This window comes from Hemicordylus capensis, chromosome 1 (assembly GCF_027244095.1).
Source record: "Hemicordylus capensis ecotype Gifberg chromosome 1, rHemCap1.1.pri, whole genome shotgun sequence".
In the NCBI taxonomy this organism is placed as follows: Eukaryota; Metazoa; Chordata; class Lepidosauria; order Squamata; family Cordylidae; genus Hemicordylus; species Hemicordylus capensis.
Genome location: NC_069657.1, coordinates 207,918,491 through 207,945,171, shown reverse-complemented (window position 1 = coordinate 207,945,171; position 26,681 = coordinate 207,918,491). Strand labels below are relative to the sequence as shown.

General features: G+C 44.4%; 1 protein-coding gene across 3 annotated transcripts in view; it reads right to left on the bottom strand.

Annotated features, from left to right (window-relative positions):
• Positions 1 to 26,681, bottom strand: part of ITGAV (integrin subunit alpha V) — a 113,896-nt gene that overhangs the window by 28,452 nt on the left and 58,763 nt on the right. For all 3 annotated transcript variants that reach the window (XM_053271921.1, XM_053271940.1, XM_053271932.1), the window contains 13 exons: positions 21,999 to 22,060; positions 20,381 to 20,426; positions 17,350 to 17,475; positions 17,108 to 17,152; positions 13,572 to 13,615; positions 13,417 to 13,473; positions 10,921 to 10,973; positions 8,401 to 8,609; positions 7,136 to 7,327; positions 6,822 to 6,867; positions 4,814 to 4,921; positions 2,195 to 2,253; positions 1,054 to 1,208 (listed from right to left, as the gene is read on the bottom strand). In XM_053271921.1, the coding sequence (XP_053127896.1) occupies positions 1,054 to 1,208; positions 2,195 to 2,253; positions 4,814 to 4,921; positions 6,822 to 6,867; positions 7,136 to 7,327; positions 8,401 to 8,609; positions 10,921 to 10,973; positions 13,417 to 13,473; positions 13,572 to 13,615; positions 17,108 to 17,152; positions 17,350 to 17,475; positions 20,381 to 20,426; positions 21,999 to 22,060 (1,202 nt within the window). The remainder of the gene's footprint in view (positions 1 to 1,053; positions 1,209 to 2,194; positions 2,254 to 4,813; positions 4,922 to 6,821; positions 6,868 to 7,135; positions 7,328 to 8,400; positions 8,610 to 10,920; positions 10,974 to 13,416; positions 13,474 to 13,571; positions 13,616 to 17,107; positions 17,153 to 17,349; positions 17,476 to 20,380; positions 20,427 to 21,998; positions 22,061 to 26,681) is intronic.

The window sequence follows — 26,681 nt, the reverse complement described above, 5'->3', positions numbered from 1 at the left end:
GCATACAGTATGTTTAAGTATGTGTTTTCAGTGGCCTACAGAATGCAGTAAAATTACTTTCCAAAGGAAGTAATGCTGCAGAAGTGTCTGTGCTCTGTTTTAGGTCACACAACTGCCTGCCTCTGCAACACCAACACCAACCACTCTGCAACACCATGCCTTTCACATGGCAGAGCAACTCTGGCAGGTCCCCAATGCTGGCATTTTGGAGCATGGATGTTGACCACTATAACATTTAGCTCTCCCTAGATTGCATCTGAAAAAAATATATAAACTGCAAGAAAGTATGTGAAGGGCAATTATATTTTCAAGTGAAGTGCTAACATTTATTTGGTGGATTACCACTAGCAATCCAAAACTGTAAGCCCACAGTGACAAGCTCGAATTCAAAGCCATGTCCCAAGCCATTTGGTGAAGAAAAATCTGTTTTCATGGCCTCCAGTATTAGGGATGTGCACAAAACTGGTTGCGATCCTCAATCAGTTGCTATCCCCCATCCTCAATCAGATTGCAAAAATGGCTGCCGTGCACACAAACAGGGCCAAACTGTCTCAGGGAGACTTGGGGGGAGGCCGGTGGGGGGAGGAGGAGCTGCCAGAGAGACACACCTTCCATGGCACCCCCCGAGGCCTCTGAAGTCCTCAGCAGTCATGTCAAACTTTTTTTAAAGACAATTTAACAGCACCCAGTATTGGGCCCGAACCGGCCCAGGGGGTTTGGCTCAACCTCTACCTCAAGCTGAACTCGCTCAAGCTCAAAGTAGCATGAGACTGAGCCAATTTGCACATCTCGATCCAGTACATGAGATAGCAAAGAAATCAAAATTACTTTCAGTTGTCTGACTTCCCTCATTTTCCAACCTCATTTACAGCTGGATTCTTCAGGTTTAGGCCATCAGGTTTAAATGCGGAAATACTCTTCTAGTATTTGCAAAGGCTAGGTAAAAGCCTTTGCAAGCCAAACCTGAACTATAAGCCTTACGTTCCTGGTCCCTGGTTAAGCCCATATATATGAGGAGGAGGAGGAGGAGGAGGAGGAGGTTGTCTTTCTTACCCTTAAGAAAGCTTGAAGTTCTTCACAACTCACTCGGCCCCCTTTTGAGACAGTCATGTTCTTAGAGTGAACAGGTTGTCTGTTGTGGAGAAACAGGGCTCTCCTTATGGCGCCTTTTTGTTTCAGTTTGTCCAACAGCAGCTCCACATGGAAAACTATCACCGAATGCAAAAGCGTTTTAGTTAGGCAACCTTGACGTCTGTGTTGCCCTACAGTGGTGGCCAGTGAAGTACAAGTACAATGTAAGTGTGTGGCTGCTGACTAGCTAAACATGCCTGCACAAGCTGCTTACACCTTGCCTCCAGAGTTCCTAGCACAGTGCTAACTCCGGTTGCCCTCTGCCACCTCATGTTTCCCACCAGTGAGGTGGTTATCAGGTCCACCTCCCCCTCTGCCGTCACTCAGCAGGGGCAGCTTCCTACCTCTGAATTACCTCCCGGTCTTGTGTGACAGGAATTTTAATGGTGGCTACTCTTAGGCCTTGTTCTCACAAATAGCAGAGGAGGCTGTAAACCTGTTTCTCAGCAGCTCAGGGAGGAGGGCTCCAGCATAGTCTTTTATAACACACCAATTTTCTACATTCAGAAAATATTTTGTCTGTTCAGCCATGTGAGCAGTCTGAGGTGGCACAACCAAGACACAGGTTTACCATCTCATCTGCTGTTTGTGTGTGAATTATAGCAGCTACGACTGGCAACCACTCATAATATTACTTGGCCTTCTTCAACTCCACCTGCTCCTGTCCCCTCATGCCCACCTCTGCACCAGTTCCAACAACTCTGCTAGCCAGTCACGCAATGCTGGGGTCCATGATACATCCTTTCCCACACTGACACCATGTGAATCTAGTAGGGCACTACTTCCCAGCATTCTTTGATTGATTCCTCAGAGTTGTAGTGGAGTTTTTTTAAAGTCAGGAGAGCAACACAAAGCTTTCTCCCATGATCTGAGGACAAGACTGGTGTGAGTTCTGAAAAGGGAGGTTTAAAGGGTGTGCACATATTAGTGAAGCTTTAAGCTGAGCATACACAAGTGTGAACAGGACTGAAGTCAAAGAAGCTTAATCATTACATGACTGGCACTTGCAGGCCTGCTGGCAATATGAGCAGAAATGTCGAGGAAGCAAGTCAACAAAACTTACTGAGGTCCCTGGGGAGACTTCCTTTGCCATCAGCTTTTAAGCAGAATTTTACTTCAAAGCTGTTGGGGAGAATTAAAGAACAGTTAACAAAATGAATAACACATTTTAGTGAAGAAGATCCAAGATGCAAGCACCGATTACTGCAAGCACACCAGGGACTCTGCCACTATTGGAGTGGCTTGTATGCTCCCACATCTTGCCCTTCATAATGATCAACAAGACCCTACTGAATGTCTTTTAACGTGTCTTAAATTTTTAATATTTTAATTGTATTTTTTATTGTAAACCACCCAGAGTTTTGGGCAGTATAGAAATTTGCTAAATACATGCATGCATACATACATGTGCAGGTTGCTGGATCCGTGTAATGGGATTTCAAGCTCCTTTTGAGTGTAAATTACAAATGTTACTTTCTGGAAAGGTGGATTCCTTTTCTAAATTATAGTGACAATTCTAAATCCAATCACACCAGGCCAGAACAATTAAAAATAGGTATTATGTAAACATTGCTAGCATTTACAATGATAAGGGCCGAATGGCTACTCTTGAAAGTGGTATCAAACATTTTCAGAGGGACTGGATCCATTGCTATGGGAAGTTTTATAAACCTCTTTCAAATGTGGTTCCATTCAGTCAATGTAGGAAGCAACAATTTTAACTTTTCCAAAACCAGATAGAGATCACCAATTATGTTGCAATTATAGACCTGTTTCTCTGATCAATGTTGATGCCAAGGTACTTTCATCCATCTTGGCACAACGGCGTAACCTATGCATTTCTACAATTATTCATCCCTCTCAGGCTGGTTTTATTAGAGGTCGAAAGGAATCAGAACATCTTAGGTTGGCCCCAAATGCAGTGGCATCCTCAGAGGGTATGTCTCCCCACTACCATCTACTTTTGTCCTTGGATGCGGAGAAAGCTTTTGATAAAGTGAAGATTCGTCTTCTTAAATTATCTCTCCAGTATTTTGATTTTCCTCAAACTTTTATCAAATGGATTGATATTTTCTATAAGTTGCCTAAGTCAAGAGTATTAATTAATGGGGTTTTATCTTCTAGTTTTAATTTACTTAGTGGTACTAGACAAGGTTGTCCTCTTTCTCCTCTGCTCTTTAACTTATCTCTTGAACCTTTAGTTATTGCTATTAGGCAAGACCAAACGATTTCCGGTATTCAGATGGGTGGTGAGGAACTCAAACTTGCTTTATATGCAGATGATGCCTTGCTTTTTTTTGGTCTAATCCTATAACATCCCTGCCTCCCTTGACTGCTTTAATGTCTAAGTTTGGGACCTTATCAGGCTATACAGTGAATTATTTTTGCATTTTAAAATTTTATTGGTTTTTACAATATCTTAACATCACATTTAATTATTACATTATTACAATATTACATTTAATTAAGTAAATATTGACTTCCCGCTTACCAGTCTGCACGGTTCATATTAGCTATACAAATCTACCATTGCTATAATAATTCAAAACATATATACTCCACATTGCAAACTCATGAATTATCAGAAATCTTTAAATGGAGCTTGGAATTGAATGTTCCAATTTCACAGCATCCATGGGAGCCAGCATGGTGTAGTGGCGAAAGTGTTGGACTAGGACCGGGGAGACCCGAGTTCAAATCCCCATTCAGCCATGATACTAGCTGGGTGACTCTGGGCCTGTCACTTCTCTCTCAGCCTAACCTACTTCAGGGGGTTGTTGTGAGGAGAAACTTAAGTATGTAGTACACTGCTCTGGGCTTCTTGGAGGAAGAGCAGGATATAAAATGAATAATAATAATAATAATAATAATAATAATAATAATAATAATAATAATAATGTGATTTTGGCTGAAATTGCCAAAGTAGCTTATGATATGAGCCTTACATTAGTTCAACAAAATATAGTCTTTCATTCTTATTGGACTCCATGAATTATTAGACTCCATGAATGTGGGCTGATAAATGTTGGAGATGTGGGGAAAGAGAGGCGGGACTCTTACATCTGTTCCTTAATTGTAAAGGTTTTATCTCCACTCTGGAAAAAGATGAATACAGTATTTTCCCCATGTGAGATGCATACCCTCCCAAGTAGGAGTAGATGGATTTCTCCCATTCAATTTCATAATTTCTCCACAAGTTGGTTCTGCCCTGCATTCTGATCCACGTCTTCCGGACAGGGCCTGAAGTGCTAGTCAGCTGATGAGCCTTTAAGGGAGTCCAGCCTTGTGTACAATTAAGCTAAAGACTCCCTTGAACAGTCTTTTACAGGTTTAGAAAATGAAGAAGGATTTCTATATACGTGTGCTGTTCCACAACCAGGACAAGAAAATCAGGATTGTACTGTAAATACAGGACAAGTAAATCAGGACTGTGAAATGCTGGTGGGAAATTCAGAGGGAGGGAAATTTAGAAGCATCTCTACTCCCAAGAAATAGACCGAGCATGCATATCTCCATGAGAGAAGTATGCATTTCCCCGCTTTGTATATGGACAGGGAGAGTGGGAAGGAGAAGAACAGGCCACCTGCACTTCCTCTCTCATTGCTTCTCTTAACCACCTGAAGAGGCTTCCAATCCATTTGATAGTCTTTCATATCAATTTTAAAATAACAAGTCTTCTTACCACGAAACTTTCTGGCTGTTTTCATTCAGTTTACAAGTTTTGTTCTCTGGATTTAAAATGGTTGGGGTAACTTCTAGTTCAGCGTGTACAGTAATAACAGGCCGTGCCCTTTAAAAAAGAACAAACAATGAGTACAGGGACATAAAGCCTGCATAAAGGATTCTTACTCTCCTCTCCTCTATGCAGTTTACCTCAAAATAGTTGTATCACTGAAAGCAGGATGACCTTAAGCAGTGTGAAGCGCTGGGAGGAGGTGTGCGGGGTGAGTGGCTTTGACCCGCTCTCCCCGCAGACAACCACGTACCAGTTGAGACGAGTGGCGGCTGGACTCCAGTGCCTCCGCACCTCACCACATCTCGCCCGACAGCTCTGGGGGTCAGGTAAAGGAAAGCGCCGCTGCGCAGCACTCCGCCCCCCGGAGCCCCTGTAATGCACCACATGAGTTCCTGGAACACACCCCACCCCCACCCCCACAAGTGTGTCTGCCGTGGCTGCAAGCAGCCGCGGCAGACAGACAACCAAAAATGTGAGGTTAATGGAGCGCTCACTCCGTTAATCTCGTTTAAGAGGGTGGTTACACAAGCGGGCTTGCCACCGTGGAGCCGCCAGGCTTGCCCTCAAGCCTGTTGGTTTTCACAAGCTGCAGAAACTGGGCTCCTTAAGCCCTGTCCCTGCTGGTCATGAGAACAGCTTCAGAAGCTAGTCAGTCATGTCCTATCAAATATGGAGAAGAAATTAACAAGTGGAGAAAGTACAGAAGCAGTGCAGAAGACGACATTTGGGGCACAATACTAAGCATAAGAATTTGGGGGAAAGCCTCATGAAACTCAAGAGCACTTATACATGGTTGGACTCAGTGTTCCCTCTAACAGGGATTCCCAGATGTTGTCGACTACAATTCCCAGCATCCCCAGCTGCAAGAGCCTCTGCTTGGGGATTATGGGAGTTGTAGTCAACAGCATCTGGATTCCCTCTTAGAGGGAACACTGGTTGGACTTCTTTCTATGATTCTTGTACTGTCTGAACAGCTCTTTCAGACTGTTAAGAGTTCTTTCCTTGCTCATTTGAGCCCTAAAGTTCCCCACTGTGCCCTCCTTGACTTTCCCACTTCTGCAGCATGCACTCCCACAACTGCCAAGTACTACAAGGCTCAGAGCTGCTCTTCCAAAACAAACTCACACCTTGTGAGTAAGAACTGATGCTCATGGATGCACCTCAGAACAGTAGCTTCTAACTACTGTATGAAGCATACACATAATGAGCCAGCCGTATGAAAGACAAAGGATATAACAGTTGCCCAGAGACACATTAGGTCATTCTCATGACCATTCTGGGCAGAGCTGGGGAGCGTAGTGGAGGATGGCAGGATACAACCTACCTTCCTCCCACACAGTCCACAGTGCTATGTGATCACTCGTACCGCACGCCTACACAACCGGGGTGCAAGTGATCAATAAGCAGTGAGTGGGAGGGGGGAGAGCAGACTGTGGCCTCCCAAATCCCACAATGCACTGTGCAAGGAGCATGGTGCATTGAGGGATTTCCCTGCTGCTGGGCGCTCCAGCCACTTAACCAGGGACTGGGATTGTGCCCAGAAAGGCGTTTGTACCCTTCTACCTCAGTAAAAGCCCGGGTAGATAATGCGGGCTACCCAGCAGGGCAGGGCAGGGGTGGGATTGGGCTGGACCCTGGCACTCCACACGAGCAGACCTACTAGAATAGGGCTGTGCAAGAAGCCCAGGTAGGGCTGCTCATGTTCATGCCCTCATTGCCTCCCATACCTGCAGTCACTATTGGCTGCAATACTGCTGTGGCGGAAGAAGCAAGAGAGAAAACCAGCCCCACCATAATCTTCCTGTGGCAACAAGTAAAGCAGCCTGGCATGGCGAGGGCCTCCTTGCTTTTCTCACATGCTAGGGCATTGTCTGTCAGAGTGAAGAATGCATTGCTGCTTTTGTTTAAATGAAGACCACTAGGCCTTTCACGCTTACGTTTCTGGAGCCCTTACCTGTACAAGACAACTCTGTCAACGCCAAAAGCTCCTACGATCAAGTCTGGAAACAGAGTACAATAATATAGATTTTACTGAATCTTAAAGTGCACTATTCTGATCATCCAACAGGTCTCCCTTGCATGAAGTAAACAGGTGCTTTTCACTGTAAATAGTATGCTGATCAATATTTAAATTGAGTGTGAAAAAGTGAAGATCCAAACCCACTGTACTCTTTCTTTTGCTATGCAACTTGGTATCAAACCCTCTATGGAATAACATGCTGTATCAATTGACAAGTCATTGACACATTGTCATTACTGAATCATCACCTGGGTAGCCATTTTTGTCCACATCTGTAGCTCCTTTCAGTGAGTATCCAAAGCTTGGTGGCATTGTCTCAGAGGCCCACTGTCCTTCAAGGACCTGAGATGGCACTCCATTCAAGCCTGTGGCTCTTCCATTGTAGATGTAAACAAGCCCTTTCTTATCTTCTCCACCATAAGGAGCAGCAACTGCAATGTCTAAAAGATGAAAGGAGAATATTTGGAGATCACAAACAAAAATAAAACAAATATAAGTGTGGAACAAAACAAAGTGATTCTCTAGCAACTCATTTGTATCAGTGGGAGCTCCGTAACTTATTCACATCCCTAGGTTCCAGTGCAACAGGGATTACCATATGATGTTGACTACAATTCCCATCTCCTGCAGCTACAATGGCTGGGAATTCTTTGGCTGGGAATTATGGGAGTTATAGTCAACAAGATCTGGGAATCCCTGTTACAGGAAACATTGGCTCTCCTGAGTGTGGAGAGCTGCCAGCTTGGTTTGGAAACCAAAATAGCAACTTTGTTGATTTCAATGGACTTGGGGGAAAATGAGAAACAAAATACAGTATTCGTCAATGAGAGTTTGAACTTTCTCAGTAAGTCTCAGCTTGTCTTAGAAGCCCTCATCAGGCAAACAGAATATGCTTTAAAGAATATTTGCAAGTGTAAAGGGCTTAATCTGGAGCTCTGTCAATTAGATAAGCAATGTTTCTTTTAAAAGGTGCCTGAACAGACTAGTACAGCAATTTGCTCACTTAGTGCTTAAAATCAAGACTGCCTTGCTATACGGATGTTTTTCTCTGATGTCCTATAAGCTTGGAACGGGGTTTCAAAATTTGTACATGGCCAGTGTTTATCAACATTATAAACAAAGTGTTTTAAATAGTACAGGCTTGGACTGGCCCACAGGGCAACAGGACATATTCCTGGTGTGCTCCACCCGTGGGGCGCCCCTGCGTCCCGCCACACTCAGCAGCAGTGAATACTCCCACCCTTAAGTACCCATTCTGCTCAAAACCCAGTGACCTCCCCACATACATTCTACAGCTGTCTCACTGCCCCCAGTCTGGCCCTGAAATAGTAACATAACAACTGCCTTGATGGTTCAGAACAAGATCCAACTATTCTGCCATTCTATTTACCAGAGCAGATAGCAGCAGCCAGCCTGAACTCTACAGTATAACAAAGAAACAACTACAATGCTCACATTTTCTACAATAGTGAACATTTAAAATCAGTGCAAACATAATGATTTGATGCCTTACCATTGAAGCCATCCTGGTCAAGATCTCCCAAAGGTGCAATAGAACTGCTGAATCTTGCAAAGACCTCAAAGCCATTCAGCTTCATGCTCTGACCCTGAAAGCCTCCAGAGGCTTGTTGAAAATAAACAGACACCTGGCCCACTTCTAGAAGTTTGCCATCAGAGCCACGATCCATAAAGAGTGGGGCTCCTATAAGCAAATCCATATAACTGTAAAGCAAGATGAAAAAAAGGTATTTCAACAACTCCTGTTTTTGCAACCTCCAGTGAGGGAGCGAAAGAGAAATAAATGCTGTCATACAGCAAATTCTGCCTGAAATGGAAGTGGGAGAGCTCGCTTGGGCTCTCTGGAGCCTGGGCCACGCCCCCATGCACGTGACATCATGCACATGGGGCATCTCTAGAGGTGCTGCTGAGAGGGGCCAGACACAGGTCACCGTTCAGCTGGCTCCACGCCTGGTCTAACCAATTTGAGCCAAATTTGGTATAGTTATATTGAGTGACACACAGGGATACCTCATCAGCGTAGTTTGTGATGATGTCATCCACCCTGATCCAAGATGGTGGATGCGTAAACACTTGAAGCACAAGTGACCTAACTTGTGAACCATTTAACCAATTTGAATCAAATTTCGTGCAGCTGTAGGGTCGCACAGGGACACCTCAATGGCATAGTATGTGATGACGCCATCCACCATGATTCACAATGGCGGGCACATAAATATTTGATGTGCAAGTGGGCTAACTTGTGGACCGTCTAACTGATTTGCATCAAATTGGGTACAGCTGTAGTGAATGACACATAGGGACAGCTCAGTGGCATAGTTTGTGATGATTTCATCCACCCTGATCCAAGATGGCAGATGAGTGAACGTTTTAGGCACAAGAAAGCTAACTTGTGGCCCGCCGAACCAATTTAAACCAAATTTGCTACAGTGGTAGGAACACATGTGGACTGCTCAAGGGCATAGTTTATAATGATGTCTTCCACCCTGATTCAGGACATGTGAATGTCTGAGGTGCAATTGGGAACTGCTTTGGACCAAATTTGGTACAGTTGTAGGGACACCTCAAACACCCAGTTTGTGATGATGTCACCTACCCCAATTCAAGATGGCGGATGCATGAACATTTGAGGTGCAAGTTGGCTAACTTGTGAACTACCTAACCAACTTGGACCAAATTTAGTACAGTTGCAGAGATAGTGAAAGGAAAGTAGGCAGATTTTTCTTACTAGAACATTGAATTCTATGGAGCTTCAAAACACTTAACCCTGACAGGATCATACATATTATTTATTAAGCTTTAATAGTTATGCTGTGACCTGTGGTTACAACTTACTTACTTATTTTTATGAGGAAAGGTTTCTGTTTTATGCTTTAAGTTCAAGAAATAAAAATATGTGTATGAGTATGAGTCAAATCCCTGTTTAACTATGAAACACACTGGATGACTCTGGGCCATTCACTTCTCTCTAAGCCTAATGTATCCTCACAACGGGGGTTGTGATGATAAACATAACTATGTATGCCACTCTGGGCTCCTTGGAGGAAGAGTGAAATTTTTATTTTTTTTATATATATATATATATATATATATATATATATATATATATATATATATATAAAAAAATTTCACTCTTCCTCCAAGGAGCCCAGAGTGGCATACATAGTTTTTATATATATATATATAAAAAAATTCACTCTTCCTCCAAGGAGCCCTCTCTCTCTCTATATATATAAAAAATTTCACTCTCTCTCTATATAGAGTACAATCTCAAGTGTATGGATACAATTTAGTGATATCAGTTAAGCAATTAATTGCTTAATTAATGAGTGATTGATTATTTATAATAGCTGGGATCCAAAATGTTCAATGTGCAAAACACATACAGGTTGGGGAGGGCTGCAGGCCCTCATGCTTCACAAATGCCACTCTGGGGTTTTTCTCCCAGGGATGGTTTCTTGAGGTATGTGGCCCTTTAGTTGCCAGTCAGTAATTATTTTATTTATTTACAAGTGCATCCTGCTTTTCCTCCATCGCAACCCTCATGGAATCACAATATGACATCAACTGACATCTCTAATGAAACAAGCTATCATTTAGCCAGGAAACTGCAGCTGTCAGATGCATCTGATTCAGGGAATGGGGAGTTGGTAGGAAGCAGGACACTAAAAGATGATGAGAATTATGGCATTAGATCAGAGAAATAGATAATGAAAGAAGATTAGTATTTGAGAACCTCTGAACGTACAAACAAATAAATGAACTCCAGTTCCTTGTATATGATGTCTTCAGAAGACAAATAAGAAACGTGTGACATGTTCAAGGATTTCTTCAAAACATTTTGAATAAGATGTTGTGTATGAACCACAGCAGAAAACAAACCAGCAGCAGAAGAAGCTAAACATGAATGGCACTGGCTTTCAGTTTCTCTTTCTTTTTCAAAGGTTCTATTTTTATCCTAGCCAAGATGTAAAAAAAGCATACAGCTCATCCAGAATTAAAAAGCATTACTTACTAATCTCCATTGATATCTGTGGCAGCTACAGAATATCCAAAATATGCAGCCATCTGGGAGAAAGGAGGAAACAAAAAAAATGTTGCATTTTATATAAAGACTACAGTAAAGACATTCATTTTTGTCAAGGCAGTAAAAGCTGCCTTGACATGCATAATTCAAAGGTTTAGGGTTGCTAAACCAATAACTTTCCCTTTTCTCTTTCTTACTTCCTGTGCAAAATCTGTTACTTTTGTGTGACAACAAGAACAAGTCAAAATTTCCTCCTAGTGAAATGAAAGTGCATCCTGCACCATTCATTCCTATATAATAACCCATGCTAACTGGACAAAGAGGCACTTTCCACGGTGGTGATTCTCTTTATATTTGAGTGTGGGGATCGCAACTGGCACTATTTAGCCCCAGCAAAGTGACCCTTCAGTAGGGGTGTGCACAATACCGGTTTGCCCAGTTTGGTTCCAACTTTGGTTGAAGAGTGGTATATAAATATACGTAGTAGTAACATAGGAACATAGGAAACTGCCATATACTGAGTCAGACCATTGGTCTATCTAGCTCAATATTGTCTTCACAGACTGGCAGCGGCGTCTCCAAGGTTGCAGGGAGGAATCTCTCTCAGCCCTATCTTGGAGAAGCCAGGGAGGGAACTTGAAACCTTCTGCTCTTCCCAGAGCAGCTTCATCCCCTGAGGGGAATATCTTGCAGTGCTCACACATCAAGTCTCCCATTCAGATGCAACCAGGGCAGACCCTGCTTAGCTATGGGGACAAGTCATGCTTGCTACCACAAGACCAGCTCTCCTCTCCTCTCAAGAAGAAGAAGAAGAAGAAGAAGAAGAAGAAGAAGAAGAAGAAGAGGAGGAGGAGGAGGAGGAGGAGGAGGAAGAGGAAGAAGAGGAAGATTGTGAGCTCTTTGGGAACAAGAAACCATCTTCATATATGTTTCTACGTAAACTGCTTTGGGGGCATATGTATTGAAAAGCAGTAGTATATAACAAGTTGGTCTAAAGGACATAGGTGGGTGCCAGTGAGTTTTCCAACTAGGTACAGGATGTAGTTCTAAATGTAGTATTGAATATTCATAAAACATAAGTCTACCTCCTCAGTCATAGTGGGGAGAGGCTTCAGTATCTAATTTCTGGATTTACAGAAGCTCATTAGGAAACTCTTAGAGGGACTTCTCTGTTGAGTGCGTTATAAGCTGTTAGCTCTCAGACCACTGACAGCCAATCTCCTATTACTCTCACCATACAATGGTGAATGAAAAGAACTCCCCTAAAAACAGACTGGTTTTGATTAGATTACTTTTATGTCCGGATGGTACTTCTCTTTTACAAAGCAAGAATATAGATTGTGGATCCTGACAGTTCCATATATTTACATCATGGATTAAAACTAATATAGATAAAGGTATAGAATATATATTGGATTTTAGGGGGGCTCTTTTAGTTCAGTATATTCTTACTGAGACCCTATAAGGTTTTGTATAGCCACGGTTCTGACCGTATGATGCCACAGAAAGCCACACCAACATCGCAAGTTGGTGCAAGAACAGCATTCGCTTTCTTGTTCGGGACCATCAAGTAGTAAGAGCTTACTCACCAGCACCACCAGCTGCTGTTAACATGGAGCAAGGTAAAAGAAACTTACTATGTGATGGTTCTGATTCACACTGGGCTGGTTTGGATGGTATGTCTGACCACTGAATCATGTGGAGAGAAATGTGGGTATGCACATTTCCTCCCCAATGAGTGTGTTGCCCCATCTACATATAATTGTGTGTGGGTGGAATATCTAAATCTCCTTTCACCACACTACACAAAGTATTAAAATAACATAATCAGGGGAGCTCTGGATGGTCCACACCCACACCGCAATTATCTGATAGGAAGATTATGTGCTGAGTAGGGAGGAAGTGCATGCACCCATATGCATCCCCATATGATTCAGTGGGGCTGCTGAAGTGCTTGGATGTATTTTCTGAATTAGCCCATGTGGAGTACCGTTCCATATTACCCCTGCTAACTAAGTGAAAATACTCTTCAGAGTGGTACCTTGTGCTCTCTTGTATTAGCAGGGTGGGGGGAGAATAACTGTCCCTATTCAGCTGAGCATAGTGTTCCTCCCAGTGGCTGTTGCTGGTGTCTTGCAGCCCTCAGGGACATATTCCTGGCAGCCAAATTGCACTTTTAGAGGGAGGAGAGATAAGTAAAAATTGCTCCTCCCTCCCCTTCCATGCACATTAGGTTGCTCAGCAACAACCTCGCTAAACAACAAAACAGCCTCTTGCACCGATGCATCTCCTATTCCACATCTCCCATTCCACACTGCTAATGCTGCAGAACATGAGACCCAGTGTGTTTAGGACTGCAGTGTTATCTACCCACTCCCATTTGGCTTTAGGTTCTTTTCTGTGATCGTAATACCTACATTCTAGGTTGCTGAAAGACAGACATGCATGCCAAAACTTTGTCCTCTTACACAGAGAAAAACATACCTGTTCTCCGGTAAAGTTATACATGGATGCCATCGTTTTTCCATTGTAAATTGACACCTACACAAAGATATTGAGAAATGTGTTGTTGCAAATGTTAGTGACTGTTTGAAAAATCCACTCTTGGGCATATTTAAATCTCATTTAAAGTCTCCTACCATGCCCAAAGTTCTTGCTGCTCTTGGGACTCCAGAGACAAAATCTGAAAATAAAAGGGATGTTGTCTTCCGTTATCTGTCTGGATAGGAGCAAATGCCATCCAGATGGCTTTCCCATTTGCAAAACAATCCTATGCATATTTATGTGGCGGGACGTGGGGGTTAGTACCAGGTAGGTGTACGTATGTTTGCAGCCTTAGGCCATATGCCTGCCATTAGTTACACAGGAGTACATCCTGCTGATTTCAGTAGAATTTATACATTAATAATGAGCTCTAAGACTGTAGCCTTTACTAGCTCTAACAGGAAGCACTTGACAGAAGTTTCACATTTGCTACCTAGATTGCTTATGATTTACAACAGACACACAAAGTAGCAATGGGGCCAGAGGTCAGACAATGGCAATCCATGTGTGGCAATGGAGAAGGGAGAATCTTACTAATGAGAAAGAAAGCAAACTGAAAGTTAAGGATCAGCATTCAGGGAAGGCCCTGTGAAACAAGTGCAACATGTTTCCACTAACCTTTGCAGTTAGATTTGCTAACATATCCGCCTCAGTACTTTTTTAGGTTTGAGAACCAGGAATTTCACATAAACCCTCCTGGTGCATCACCTAAAATTAATCCCCAGCTTTGCTAATAGAAAGGCTACCATCCTTTTCTCTTATTTCTGTTCTCTGACTTATAAAGGGCCTACGTGCCTTGCTTAGCAGGATCAGCATCAGGGGTCAGCCAAAGTGGGCACCCTTGCTCACAGCCAAGTCTCCAGAGAGGTGCCAGGAGGTAGAAGGAGGGCAGTGAGTCTCCTACCCTCCTGCCTTCTTCTTCTTCCCAGAATCCCCTGTGGTTTCTTCCCCCGTCAGCACATGCCAGCAGCATGTCCCACTAGGGATGTGCAAGCTGGTTCGATTCTACAGTTCGGGGTTGAGCTGAACCATCCCCGGTTCGGCTCGACCCCAGACCGAACCCCTCCCCAGCCATTCGAAGGGTTCACAAGTGGTTTGGGGGGTGGGTTAGTACTTAGCCCCTCCAGGGGGCTTCTCTGAGGCCATGGGGGTGGTGGTCCGCGGATGTTCCCCTGCCCACTCCGGTCTCCATCCAGACATTCTTTGACCCATTCCAGGCATTTCACCCATCGCAGCGGCCATTTTGCAGGCCACCGTGCATGTGCACTGGGCCCCTGCACGGCCAGGTAATGACCCAGGCCACACAGAGGCCCATTGCGCACGTGCGGCAGCCTCCAAAATGGCCACGGTGAGGGAGGAAGGCCCAGAACCGGCCAAAGGTCACTCTAACTAGGCACTTTTTGACATTCAGAAGGCTGGCAGGGGGAGGGGGAACTTCAGTGGACCCCCTGCATCCTCAGAGAAGCCCCTTGGAGGGGGTAAGTACACACATACACAAAAACTTTTTTTAAAACAAAAAATGTTGGCCAACCACCACCCCCAAACAGAACCGGGAGGGTTTGATTGGGGGCAAAATCAAACTGGCCCAGTCTAGTTCAGATCCAGTTCTGACTCGAACTGAACCAGGCCAGCTGATTTTGTGCATATCCCTATGTACATTCACCTCCCCACATTCGCTCCGTACATTCACCTCCCCACATTCACCTCCCCACCTCTGCTCCGTACATTCACCTCCCCACATTCACAGGGCAGCAGGAACCCTTGTCTGTCACCATGTTGCCATTCCTGTTTGCTGGAAAACTTGAAATGGACACACTGGGGAGAACACCAGGAGGTGTGTGCTGGGAGCAGGGGGAAGTGCCATCTGTGAGCCCAGGCCAGGGCTGTGCCTCAGCCATAAAATCCTCACTCCTGCAGTCTTGCACTGGCATTGTTGATTAGTGCTAGAGACAAAATCAGAGTAACTGCTAGATTGTATATATTCTAAAAATGGGGGGGGGAGTGGTCCCAGAAGACTAGTGTACATCCTGAATTCAGCTTCTGGCACCTTGTCAGGCTAATCCAATTAAACCTACATAGCTTCTCGTACACTCTATCTTAAGGCCATTAAACTGGAGACTTCAGGACTCCTACAACATGCTCAGTTCTACCACTTCCTTTTGGCTTTGCCTTTCTCTATCCAGCCTGAGAAAGAGTCCTAGAGAACTCAAACGCTTCTTTAAGACTGAGCAACATTTTGCTTCATCCTAAAAAAGTATTACTAGATGTGGCTTTAGGATCAGTTTTAGTCTGTTAGCCAAATTAATATGTTACCAGAGGTACAATTCTCATTTCTCAATTGTTGGATTTTATGTTGTTCAAATAATATTTTACTAACAGAAGCATAATGAACAGGTGAATTGAGTGGGAAGTTCCCATTCCATATCAGAGTCCCTCTTCCCTAGAGAACCAGTTGTGCTGCAAATGCGAATACTGGGAATTGTAGCCCTGGTTAGGAACGTAAGAAACTGCCTTATATTGAATCAGACCATTGGTCCATCTAGTTCAGTATTTTCTGCACAGACAGGCAATGGCTTCTCCAAGGTTACAGTTGGGAGCTCTCTCAGCCCTATCTGGTGATGACAGGGAGGGAACTTTGGACCTTCTGCATACAAGCATGCAGGTGCTCTTCCCAGAGTGGCCCCATCCCCTAAGGGGAATATCTTACAGTGCTCACACATGTAGTCTCCCATTCAAATGCAAACCAGGGCAAACACTGCTTAGCAAAGCAGACAATACATGCTTGCTATTACAAGACCAACTCTCCTCCTGGAAGAGGCTACATATTTCTAGGACTGCAGGAGAAGAAGCTGGCATTTCTGAAGGTCTTCTAAAATGACACAATGCTGCTACCTCACTGTACTAGGATGAAAATAAAGATTTATTCAGCCTGTCTCCTTCCATGTGCCCAGAAAACACCTACGGGAGTCAGCAGAGGAAGGGCAAAAGTGACCAAATACATTAGGAAGTGAATCAGCCCTGTTTGGCCATGTTGCTTCCATTTGGGCTGTACCTGCAATCTGTGTTCTGTCTAATTTTTTCCATCTGTGTGCAGAATGAATTTTGTTATGGTTGGCAGTATCAAGACAGTGTGTGAGCACATGCATTCAGAGTGGGGCCTTCCTGATTCGACCTGAGTGGGATCTAAAATTAACTGAATGGACATCAAAAAACATGTGAACATGCATGCACACCTTAGAGGGAACACTGCCTGCAATCTGAATTGTTCAGCTCACAACTGAAGCTTTAGTGTCCAAATTTGACTGAATTCTGTAATCACCATGGATGTGAACCTAAAGTCCACTCCTGCAAAGAGCTGGAAATTTTTATTCAGTTATTACTATTTAACAACCCAGATGAGTACCAATGTGTCTACAATAAGATATATAAACATACACAATAAAGTGGAAATCTTGCACCCACTTATACACATAATTCCACTGAAATAAATACTGTAGGACCAAATATACAAAACTGGATACAAAATGCTAGCCTGGGTGAACTTGAGTATGTGCTTCCTCAAATCTGCTCCATGCTGAACAGAAGTTGTAATTCCTGAAAGTTATTTTATATAAAAATTAATACATCTTACCTTCTGTGCCATCACCATTGAAATCCCCCACAGCTACTGAGTAACCTGTTAATCAGACACAAAAAATGTAAATCATGGTTAAAATGTATCAATTTTTGTACTCGGTGCACACAAACTATTATAAGAAATCCATGAACAAGTATAACTTGTTTCATACATGTCATTGGATGTGGGATGAAGAACTCAAAGTTTGATTTTACATTTAATGCAAATGGCTAATGTTTTATTTTCAAGCAACCCACCCAAGTAGCTGTCGTCGAAAGCAGGACTTGCTGGCCGCGTTGTTAACTGGTTGTCATACTTGGTGGTGTAGACCGTGGGTTTGTATTTGGACACAATCTCAGCCACTTGATCAGAAATGAGTTGACCTGGAGAGAAGTGGAGGGAAGGATATAGAAACACAGATGAGAAAAGTCTCCTCAGTTGTTTAATTGACCCCTGCTAACTTGGCAAAGAGGCACCTTTTAATGTGGTGATTCTCTTTATTTAGCAGGGGGAGAGTAACTGGCCCTATCCACCCCCAGCACAGTACCTCCAGTGACTGCTGCTGGTGTCTATCTTATGTTTCTTTTTAGATTGTGAGCCCTTTGGGGACAGGGTTCCATCTTATTTGTTTGTTATTTCTCTGTGTAAACCGCCCTTAACCATTTTTGGAAGGGCGGTATAGAAACTGAATTAGTAATAACAATAACAATAACAATAATAAAAGAAATAAAAATTAAGATGGGAACAAGAGCTCAAATAACTCCCTAATATGTCTTCTTTATTATTATGCTGGGGCTAGAGTAAAAGTAATGATTTCAGAGCTTAAAGAAATACTGAGCCCTTTCTCACAAGCAGTGATAAAGGGCTACCAGGTTTGCGAGAAGGAAGCCCTAAACAGCTTAGCTCCTCTCAGATTATCATTCTGCCATCCCTGGGCATGCGGATCACCTGCCCACATGAACATTAGCTGCTGCCGGTAGCTCCGAGGGTCGGGGTACCAGGACGCATCACCCCGCCCCTCGGAGCTCCAATAATGCACTGCATGAGTGCACGGTGCATTATGGGTATTCCCCCTCCCCCTCCCTGAGTCTGCCAGCCACAGCTGCTTGCAGCCGTGGCTGACGCACAAGCAACCCCCCCCCCCCAAAAAACCCCGAGGTTAAGGAAGTGCTCGCTCCCTTGACCTCCTTTTGAAGGGCGGTGAGTTTGCCACCATGGTGCCGCGGGGATCGAGCCCGATCCCAGTGGTTTGCACGCATGTGCACAACTGGGCTGGGGTCCCTTGGCCTGGTTTTGCACACGTGTGTGAATAGCCTCACTTTGTGACAGGAAACTGGATAGGTATTGGTGGGTAAGATTCTAGAAAAGTAGCCATACTAATCTCTGGCAACAAAAGCAATAGAGAGCTGAGTGGCACTTTAAAAATTCATAAAATTCATTGGCAAGGATTCTGTTTATTAGCTGCATGAAGGTCAAGAGCCTAACTTCATGTCACATGCAAACACGTATAACTAAGTCTTGTATAACATGTATAACCTAACTCTTTTCCCACTCATGGCTTCTCCGCTCCAGTGCTATGTGGAGTGGAGAGGCTTGGAGGGGAAAATCTGATAACTAGCCAGTGGGAAAATCAGTTCAGTTTTATTGTGATCTTTGATCAAATTTACAATCCATATCAAATAAAAGAAACCTTGAAGCCAGTGGGAAAACAGCCATCTGCCGCTTCTCTGTCCAAAGTTGCCCTGTCTTGAGACACATTTTCTAGAAAAAAAATCTAGTAATATAGCTCTGATGTAGATGTACTTGTCAGATTTAGCTAAGCACTAAGAAGAGGTTTAGAAGGGCTAGCTGTCTAACCAGGCCCACCCCTCTCACCTAGAGCCAGAGCTTATGTTGCCCCACCCTCCTCAGCTGCCCAGATGCCACCATCTTCCCCACTACGCCAGTCTTGCCTTCCAGGCACACTCTGCCCTCTGGCGCATCACCCTTTGTTGCTGCAGAGTCCCACTGGCCTCTCCCAGTTGTTGCTACAACTGCTGCTTCAAACACTGGTGCTTGCTTTCAATCCTGCTCTGTCTCTTCAGTACCAGCTTTGCTTCTTAAGCGGCAGTGTGGCTCTCCACATGAGCAGTGAGAGCTAAGCCCACTCTCCCCACAGACAAGTAGGGAGCCATCCCTGGGCAGCCGGATCGGCCGCCCACGTGACTACCGGCTCCATCACAGAGCCAGTAGGGAAGGCGGGGATCAGGGGCCACCATCAGGGGCCGGAAGTTCCAGGATGTCCTGTGCAAGTGCGTGGAGCATTCTGGAGACCCCTGAGGCCGGGAGGCTGCTTGTAGCCTCCCGTTCGGGGGTCTACTCATGTGTCGTCATGGCTCGAAGCGACACCATGGCAGCACACGCTCAGTAAAAATGGGGTTAGTGGAGCGCTCGTCTGCCCTGGTTGCATATGAATGGGAGACTTGATGTGTGAGCACTGTAAGATATTCCTCTTAGGGGATGGAGCCGCTCTGGGAAGAGCAGAAGGTTTCAGGTTCCCTCCCTGGCAGCATCTCCAAGACAGGGCTGAGAGAGATTCCTGCCTGCAACCTTGGAGAAGCCGCTGCCAGTCTGTGAAGACAATACTGAGCTAGATGGACCTATGTTCTCACTCAGTATATGGCAGCTTCCTATGTTCCTAATTTAAGTGGGGGAGCCTAAGCAGGCTAGCCGCTGGGAGCTGCACAGCTCCTGGTGGTTCCCATGACCACAGGATAGCGGGCTGAGCTCTCTTAACCTGCTTTCCTGTGGTCGTGAGAACAGCTTCAGTGGGAAAGAGAGTTCCGCGGTTTCTTCAGCACCAAAGTTGCTAAAGAGACAGAGCAGGAGAGAAAGATAGTACCAATGTTAGGAGCAGCAGCTGCAGCAAGAATTGGGAAGGGCCAGTGGGACCAGCAAACAAATGTTGGTGTGCTGGAGGGCAGATGATACCCAGAAAGGGAAGCTGGCACAGGGGGAAGAGGGGTGGTGGCTAGGCTACTGAAGCAGGAGGCAGGGACAGTGAGGGGCTGGGATGATGTCAACGCTGGCCCTGTGTGAGGGGGGGCAAATTACAGGGAGGGGGGCAGTGGAGATGAGGTTGGGACAGTGACCTCAGGCAGGTGGGCGATGCCTGTGGCAGGGAAAGGTGGGGGCAAGATGTCAATATTTGCCCCCCTGTAGCACATTTGCCATCTGAGGTCATTGCCTCACCTTGCCTCATGGGGAAACTGCCCCTAGATTTTCATTATTTTGCCAGTTTTGTCTCACCTTGCCAATAAAAACTTCCAGGTCCTCCAAGAAGTACTCTGTCTCCCTATGGAGAGAGAGAAAGTGTTGTAATATATTAATGAGCATGTATCTCAGCATAAGCCCTCTTGCCTGTTGAGATCATTGAGGCCCAATTTATTCTTTTGGATTACATCTTTATGTTTAGCACCACTGGGGCTCAGGGCAGAGCCTCCTTAACCTCAGTCTCAATTTTGGAGAATTCCCCCCAAAGAGAATCCCAGCAGAGTCCAGCATATTTTTTGAAGGCAGATAAAAAATATTGTATTAAAGCAAATTACTAGCTACCTGAATATATTATATGCTACTTTTACTTGTTGTCATATTGCTGCTCTTTGAACGATTTGACTTGAGAGAAAGCTTAAGAAAGGATAAAATACTTAAAAGTTCATATATATGTAGATTAGTGGCCAAGAGGGTGAGCTGTGAACCAGGAAATTCATGGGTCAAATCTTAGCTCTGTAAAGTAGGTGGCCTGAGGCAAGTAAGTGAGTTAGCCTCATCCCTCCAGCTGCAATGGGGGAGGGGGATAATGATTCTGATATACCTTACAGCAGGCCTGCTCAACTTCAGCCCTCCTGCAGATGTTGGCCTACAACTCCCACAATCCTTGGCTATTGGCCACTATGGCTGGGGATTATGGGAGTTGTAGTCCAAAAACAGCTGAGGGGGCCAAAGTTGAGCAGGTCTGCCTTACAGGTTTATTGTAAGGTTTACATGATTGTGAGGATTACACAATATATATTTGAAGCAGTTTGAGCTCCCTAAAGATAAGCTAAAGGCACTGTTATCAGTAACCATTTCTAGAGTATCTTTACAAGAGTCAAGGAAGGGAGGCTAGGCAAAGAGAGGGTCACCTCCTCAAGGCTACCAGTGAGTTTCCTTGCTGACCAAACTCCACATTTAGCCACTGTCAACAGTTGTGAAGTATGAAAGCAAATTTACAACAAAATAATACAATACTATGGATGTTCCAACACAAAAATGTAAGAATTGTTGTGCTCAGACCAAAAGGCCATCAGGTTCAGCACTTTGTCTTCAGCAGCAGCCCAGTCAAATGTCCCTGAGCATCTCACAAGCAGGTCATGATGGAAACAGCCTTTCCCTGTTTGTCTCCAGCATCTGGTAATCAGAGGTACACTGCTTCTGGACAGGGAGGTTCCATACTCAGCTATCATAGTTAAGAACATGTACGTTTTGTGGTACTGTCAAATTATTACAGTGACCAACATACTTTTTTGCCACAGCATTTTTTAATTACAATTTTAGTTTAATCAGGCTTTTTAAAAGACAAAAGCAAAAGGAAATTCTTGAAACGTGCTTTTATCTTCTATAATTGGATTAACGAGCAGAGGAGATAATGTCTCCTTTTTATTAATTTATTTTCTTCCTTCGTTTCCCCTCTTTTAAATTCTGAACTGAATAAATCTTTTCAGTTTAGCAGCTACTTCCAAAAGTATAAATATAAAACAACAGAAGCAAAGTGATAAGAAGATCTTTGCAAAGCTGCTCTGACAGACAAACCCTCATAGAACTGATTTCTATGTGCTTTTATTTCTCTCTCTGTGAAAGGAAGACACACTGTCATAGCTTTCCATACCTGAGTAAAGTCAATGCTGAATCCACCTTGACAAAAGCCCTGTCCTTCGGCATCAATGTTTGCTAGGGAAACAAGAGGAAAGTGAAAAATCAGTTGTAAGGATGCATAATGCAAACTCCAGGGAAATGGTATAAAGCCTTGGAGGCTGTTCTCACGAGCAGCCTAGACAGCCTAGGGAAGCCTAGCCTGGGCTCCGTGTGGATCCCGGCACTCCTGCCCAACTTAACCCCACTCCTAAGCCCGGCTCTTAGCCAAAGTTAAGCGAGGGAGCAACGTTTTTCGTTTCTGAACCCGTAACCTGGCTGCTAGACTTGTGTGTCTCTGTACATAGAAGAGGACACCTAGAGCACCCGTCTGATGGGGGAATCCCCCCAGGCACTGTGCTAGTCACATGGTGCCTTGTAGGATATGTGGAGACTGGGGAAACATGTCCCAGCCTCTGTTGATCCTGGCAGTGCGGGTAGTGTGGGTGCATGGCATGCGGGCCAAAAGGACCAAGATCAGATCGACTACGGGAGGTAGGTTGAACCCTGCCTTCCCCCCACCATCCGTCCACACACACAGTGGTGTAAACAGCCCCCTTGTGTGTGGAGAAGGGGGGGCATTGTTAAAAGCTGTTCTGTGGGGAAACTGCATATGTGCTCTTTGAAACAGGGTGCCAGGGGGCATTGTGGCGGAAATGATAACGGAAGCCTTTTAAGTGTTGACAGATCATTCTCAAACGTTGTTATCACAGCCTCAACATTTTTAGTTTCTGAACAGAGCTTTTGTACTTGGGGAAGGTAGAGACAGAGAAGGGCGGGGGAATCCAGTCTTAATCTCTCCTACAATAGCACCATAAGCCACTTTACCTCAAAAGTACCTTCAAGGAACAGAGCTGTGATGTTCCTCAGCAGTTTCTCACTTCCGGCAGCAATGACCCAGGCCTAACGGCTGTCCCTCATGACTAATCTCTGCAAGATTCCCTCGTCTTTGCTCTCTTGCAAAAACCTAAGCCTTTCCCACTCTGCTTCCTAACAATGTGCAAGAGGGAAGCAGCCATTAATTTAGCATAGCATCTCTTTCTCTCTGAGATGCCAATTTTCCATGTGCAGGGAATTTTTTGTATGGAGGAATATCCAGTCATGTTAGCCCTCACCTTGGCATTTTTCAGAGAGGGCTTTTAGCTCGTATCTCCTCCAGAATGAGGGTGTGCATTCACATATTGGCCAGATTTACCCCAAAGTCCCTGCGAGCTATTGGGGAGCACTTCACACATGATTCAGGTTTTTAATTGCACATTAGAGTGTAGCCTGATTTATATCCAGTGTAAAAAACCCACTTTTTGCATGGGTTTGGGGGGGCAACTTTGAACTCACAGTAAAGCCTCGCAATGATCTCATGGTAAAGCCTGCTATGTGAAAAACACCCTGCAGTCAGAAGTGGCACAACCCTCAAGTAGGTTTCCCACTTCATCTGCTCTCTGTGAGAACTCAGTCTCAGTGCAGCCTCATGCTAGTGCTACAGGGCCCTACTGCATACTACAACCGCAACAGACCTATTCAACTTGTAATCCACCTATGGGAATATGACCTCCAAGTCATGCACTGAAGCTTGCCAGGTACTTAAAAATCTTTCTGTTTTGCAGTGCCAGGTAGGCAGCCAAAACAGGAGGCTTGATAAGCCTCTAGTGCAGTAATCCACTATTTTTGAATTGGGGGATTTTTGCCAATTCCCCTTGGCAAAAATCCTTCAATATACGAGCTATTTCCTATTGCACTTTCATACTACTGCACTTTTCCCAGTGCCAAGAGACCCTTTAAGAGAAAAAGACCCCTGTCAACCCCAGCACCACCTTGGAAGGCATGATTGGAGCTCTGGGAAGTGTAGCCCCTCCTAGTGCTTTCTCTGTAGAGATCTATGGGGAAAGTATTTATTCTATTTACTTTATTTATTCATTCACTCATTCATTCAATTTATAAACTGCCTTTCCAAAAATGGCTCAGGGTGGTTTACACAGAGAAATAAATAAATAAGATGGCTCCCTATCCCCAAAGGGCTCACAATCAAAAAAGAAACATAAGAAAGACACCAGCAGCAGCCACTGGAGGTCCTGTGCTGGGGGTGGATAGGGCCAGTTACTCTCCCCCTGCTAAATAAAGAGAATCGCCACGTTAAAAGGTGCCTCTGCCAAGTTAGCAGGAGTATTTGAGGATGGACTAATTTACCAATGCTCTGTGTATGACTTTCAAAGTGGCACTGAGAGAGAGCTTTGTTTCTCTTAAAGGAGACCCACTGGTGCTGAGCAAAGCACAGCACTGTGCAGTGAGAACAGCCATCTCTGCTCGGTGCTGGGGGGCTGATTATTCCACTTTGGCAGAAACTTCACACAATCATAACCTTCAGGCAAAGCTGAAATTACACAGCCACACTGAGGAGTTGATGGAAGCCTTGCAATAAAGAATATTGTCCTAGTAGGCGGCCATATTTGGCTGAGGGGCTTCATGGGTTACAAGTTGTGTAGACTTTAAGCAATGGGGGACATTATGCTGGTGAAAATAGACAGCTATTTTCTTTTGGTTTTTGTACTGCAAATAACACTACTGACTTATTGCCTGCTTTGAAATATGGAAGTGGAAAATCTAAAAAGGAAAGTGTCTACTCCTCCCTTAAAAAAAAAAAAATCTAGTTACATTGGCTTTTTATGTCTCTTTCCACCCCTCCCCCCGCACCACTCCACAAATGCAACACAAACCAACCAATGTGAATGGATGAGAAACCGTAGGTGTGGGGCAGGGCAGGGGAAGAAAGGACTGGATGCTCATAAGGCAAGGCGGGATGGCAGTATGCCAGTGCAGACCATTACAAAGCGTGGCACTGGCACACATGGGTCCAGATGCATTCCCGTTTTTCTGCATTTGCAGGCCAACAAGCCACACACAGCTCAGTGACATTGCTTGTCTTTAAAACAGGAAGGGAAAGGGCATTCCAGTGCTGATGCCTCGCATGCCATAAGTGAGTCCAAGAAGGCTTTTTATGATGTGGTTAATCCTCTGAATACAGAGCTTTAGGACAGAAATGCTAACAGTGTCTTAGCGTTATTACTGCATACAATGAAATGGCCATTTAGTTCAGTACATTTTTAGGCCCCTGGGGATGATTCTGGAATGCACTCCCAGTTTTGCTATTTAAATAGAGAGGGTGGGGAAAACAGGCCAGTCGTTCCAAAATGGATCTTTGACTCCCTCTTTTTAACTCCCTATTAATAATGGGGGAAATCTGTCTGTTGTCGTTCACAAATTCAGACTTACTGTACTGGTTTTTTAAAATAAAATCTGCTGGATGTCCAGTTTGTTATTCCAGCTCAGCTTGAGGAAAACAAGACTCTGATTCTACTTGGTCACAGAGGTTCTAGCAAGTTGAACAGAAAACGATAATGCAGCTTGGCTGTTGGAGTCAAGTTAGATTATCTGAGATCTTTCATGATTAAAAATAAATGGAGGTTGCCATGTTATAATCACCATCATTGAGCATATTTATATACTGCTTTTCAGCAGAAAAAAAATTCTCAAATCGGTTTAGATAGCAAAGTTATAAGCTGGAATAACAAACTGGACATCCAGTAGATTTTGTAAAAATTGTTAAATAGGAACTCTTCTTCAGGCTGGATGTTAAGCAAAACAGCAGGAGAATAGAGAAAGTGGGCATGATGCAAAAGCCATAGGTATCTGCAGTTAGGAAGAGTCAGTGTATTTATTACTGGAACATATCAAACTGCAAATGGGGGGAGCAGTTACTTGAATGCTCTCTATAGCATATAGAAAAAGCATCTTCTATATGCCTGTCAGGATAGCATGTCAGGAAGAACTTTTAAAACCTAACCTTTCCCATGATATGCTTGTTTTCATCTATAGCTCTGGATTTCCTGCATCAAGCAGGGGTTTGGACTAGATGGCCTGTCAGGACCCCTCCCACTCTATGCTTCGATATGAAGGGACCGATGATTATCTCCAATCTCTGCTTACTCCAGAAATGCCATGTGAACATGAACATATGTCCCTGAAGGCTGTGCAACCCTCAGGGGCATGTTTTCAGGTGGTGCAGGGCATTTCCAGGGGAAACAGAGATGGGAGAAAATCAGCTCCTTACCAGCATCAACCTGTACTAACAAGCTGGAAGGACAGAAAACAAGCCACGGCTGTTCTGGTACTGACAGTCACTCTCTCACTCCCTTCTGGCCCCGCCCTGGCTTAATTGAGCCCTGTAGGTTGGTCATTCTCCCCATAGGGGAGAGAAATCCCCAACCAAGTGAATGGCCAGGGTTGGAGATTTCCCCATCCCACTGGGTGAATGAGCAGCCACATGGCTCAATTACAGCCAGGGTGGGACCAGAAAGTAGCAAGAGAGTGGCTGCTGGTACCCAAGCAGCTGTGGTTCACTTTCTGCCCCCTCCAGCTTGTTAGTACAGGCTGCTACTGTTCCTTGCCTTCCATGCTGGGTAGCTAAGAAAGCTCCCTACAGCGTGGGCACATCTTCCTGGCATATAGCCACTTCCTTAGTGAGGATAGCAGCCAATATGTTTTGTCTCAAATATCCATCCTTTTCAAAGCAAACAACAATTCTCCAGGTCTGTCTCGAATGTAGGCAGAGCTATTTCACGTAAAGGCAAAACAGATAGTTTCTTCTGAGTAGCCTGATCTTTCC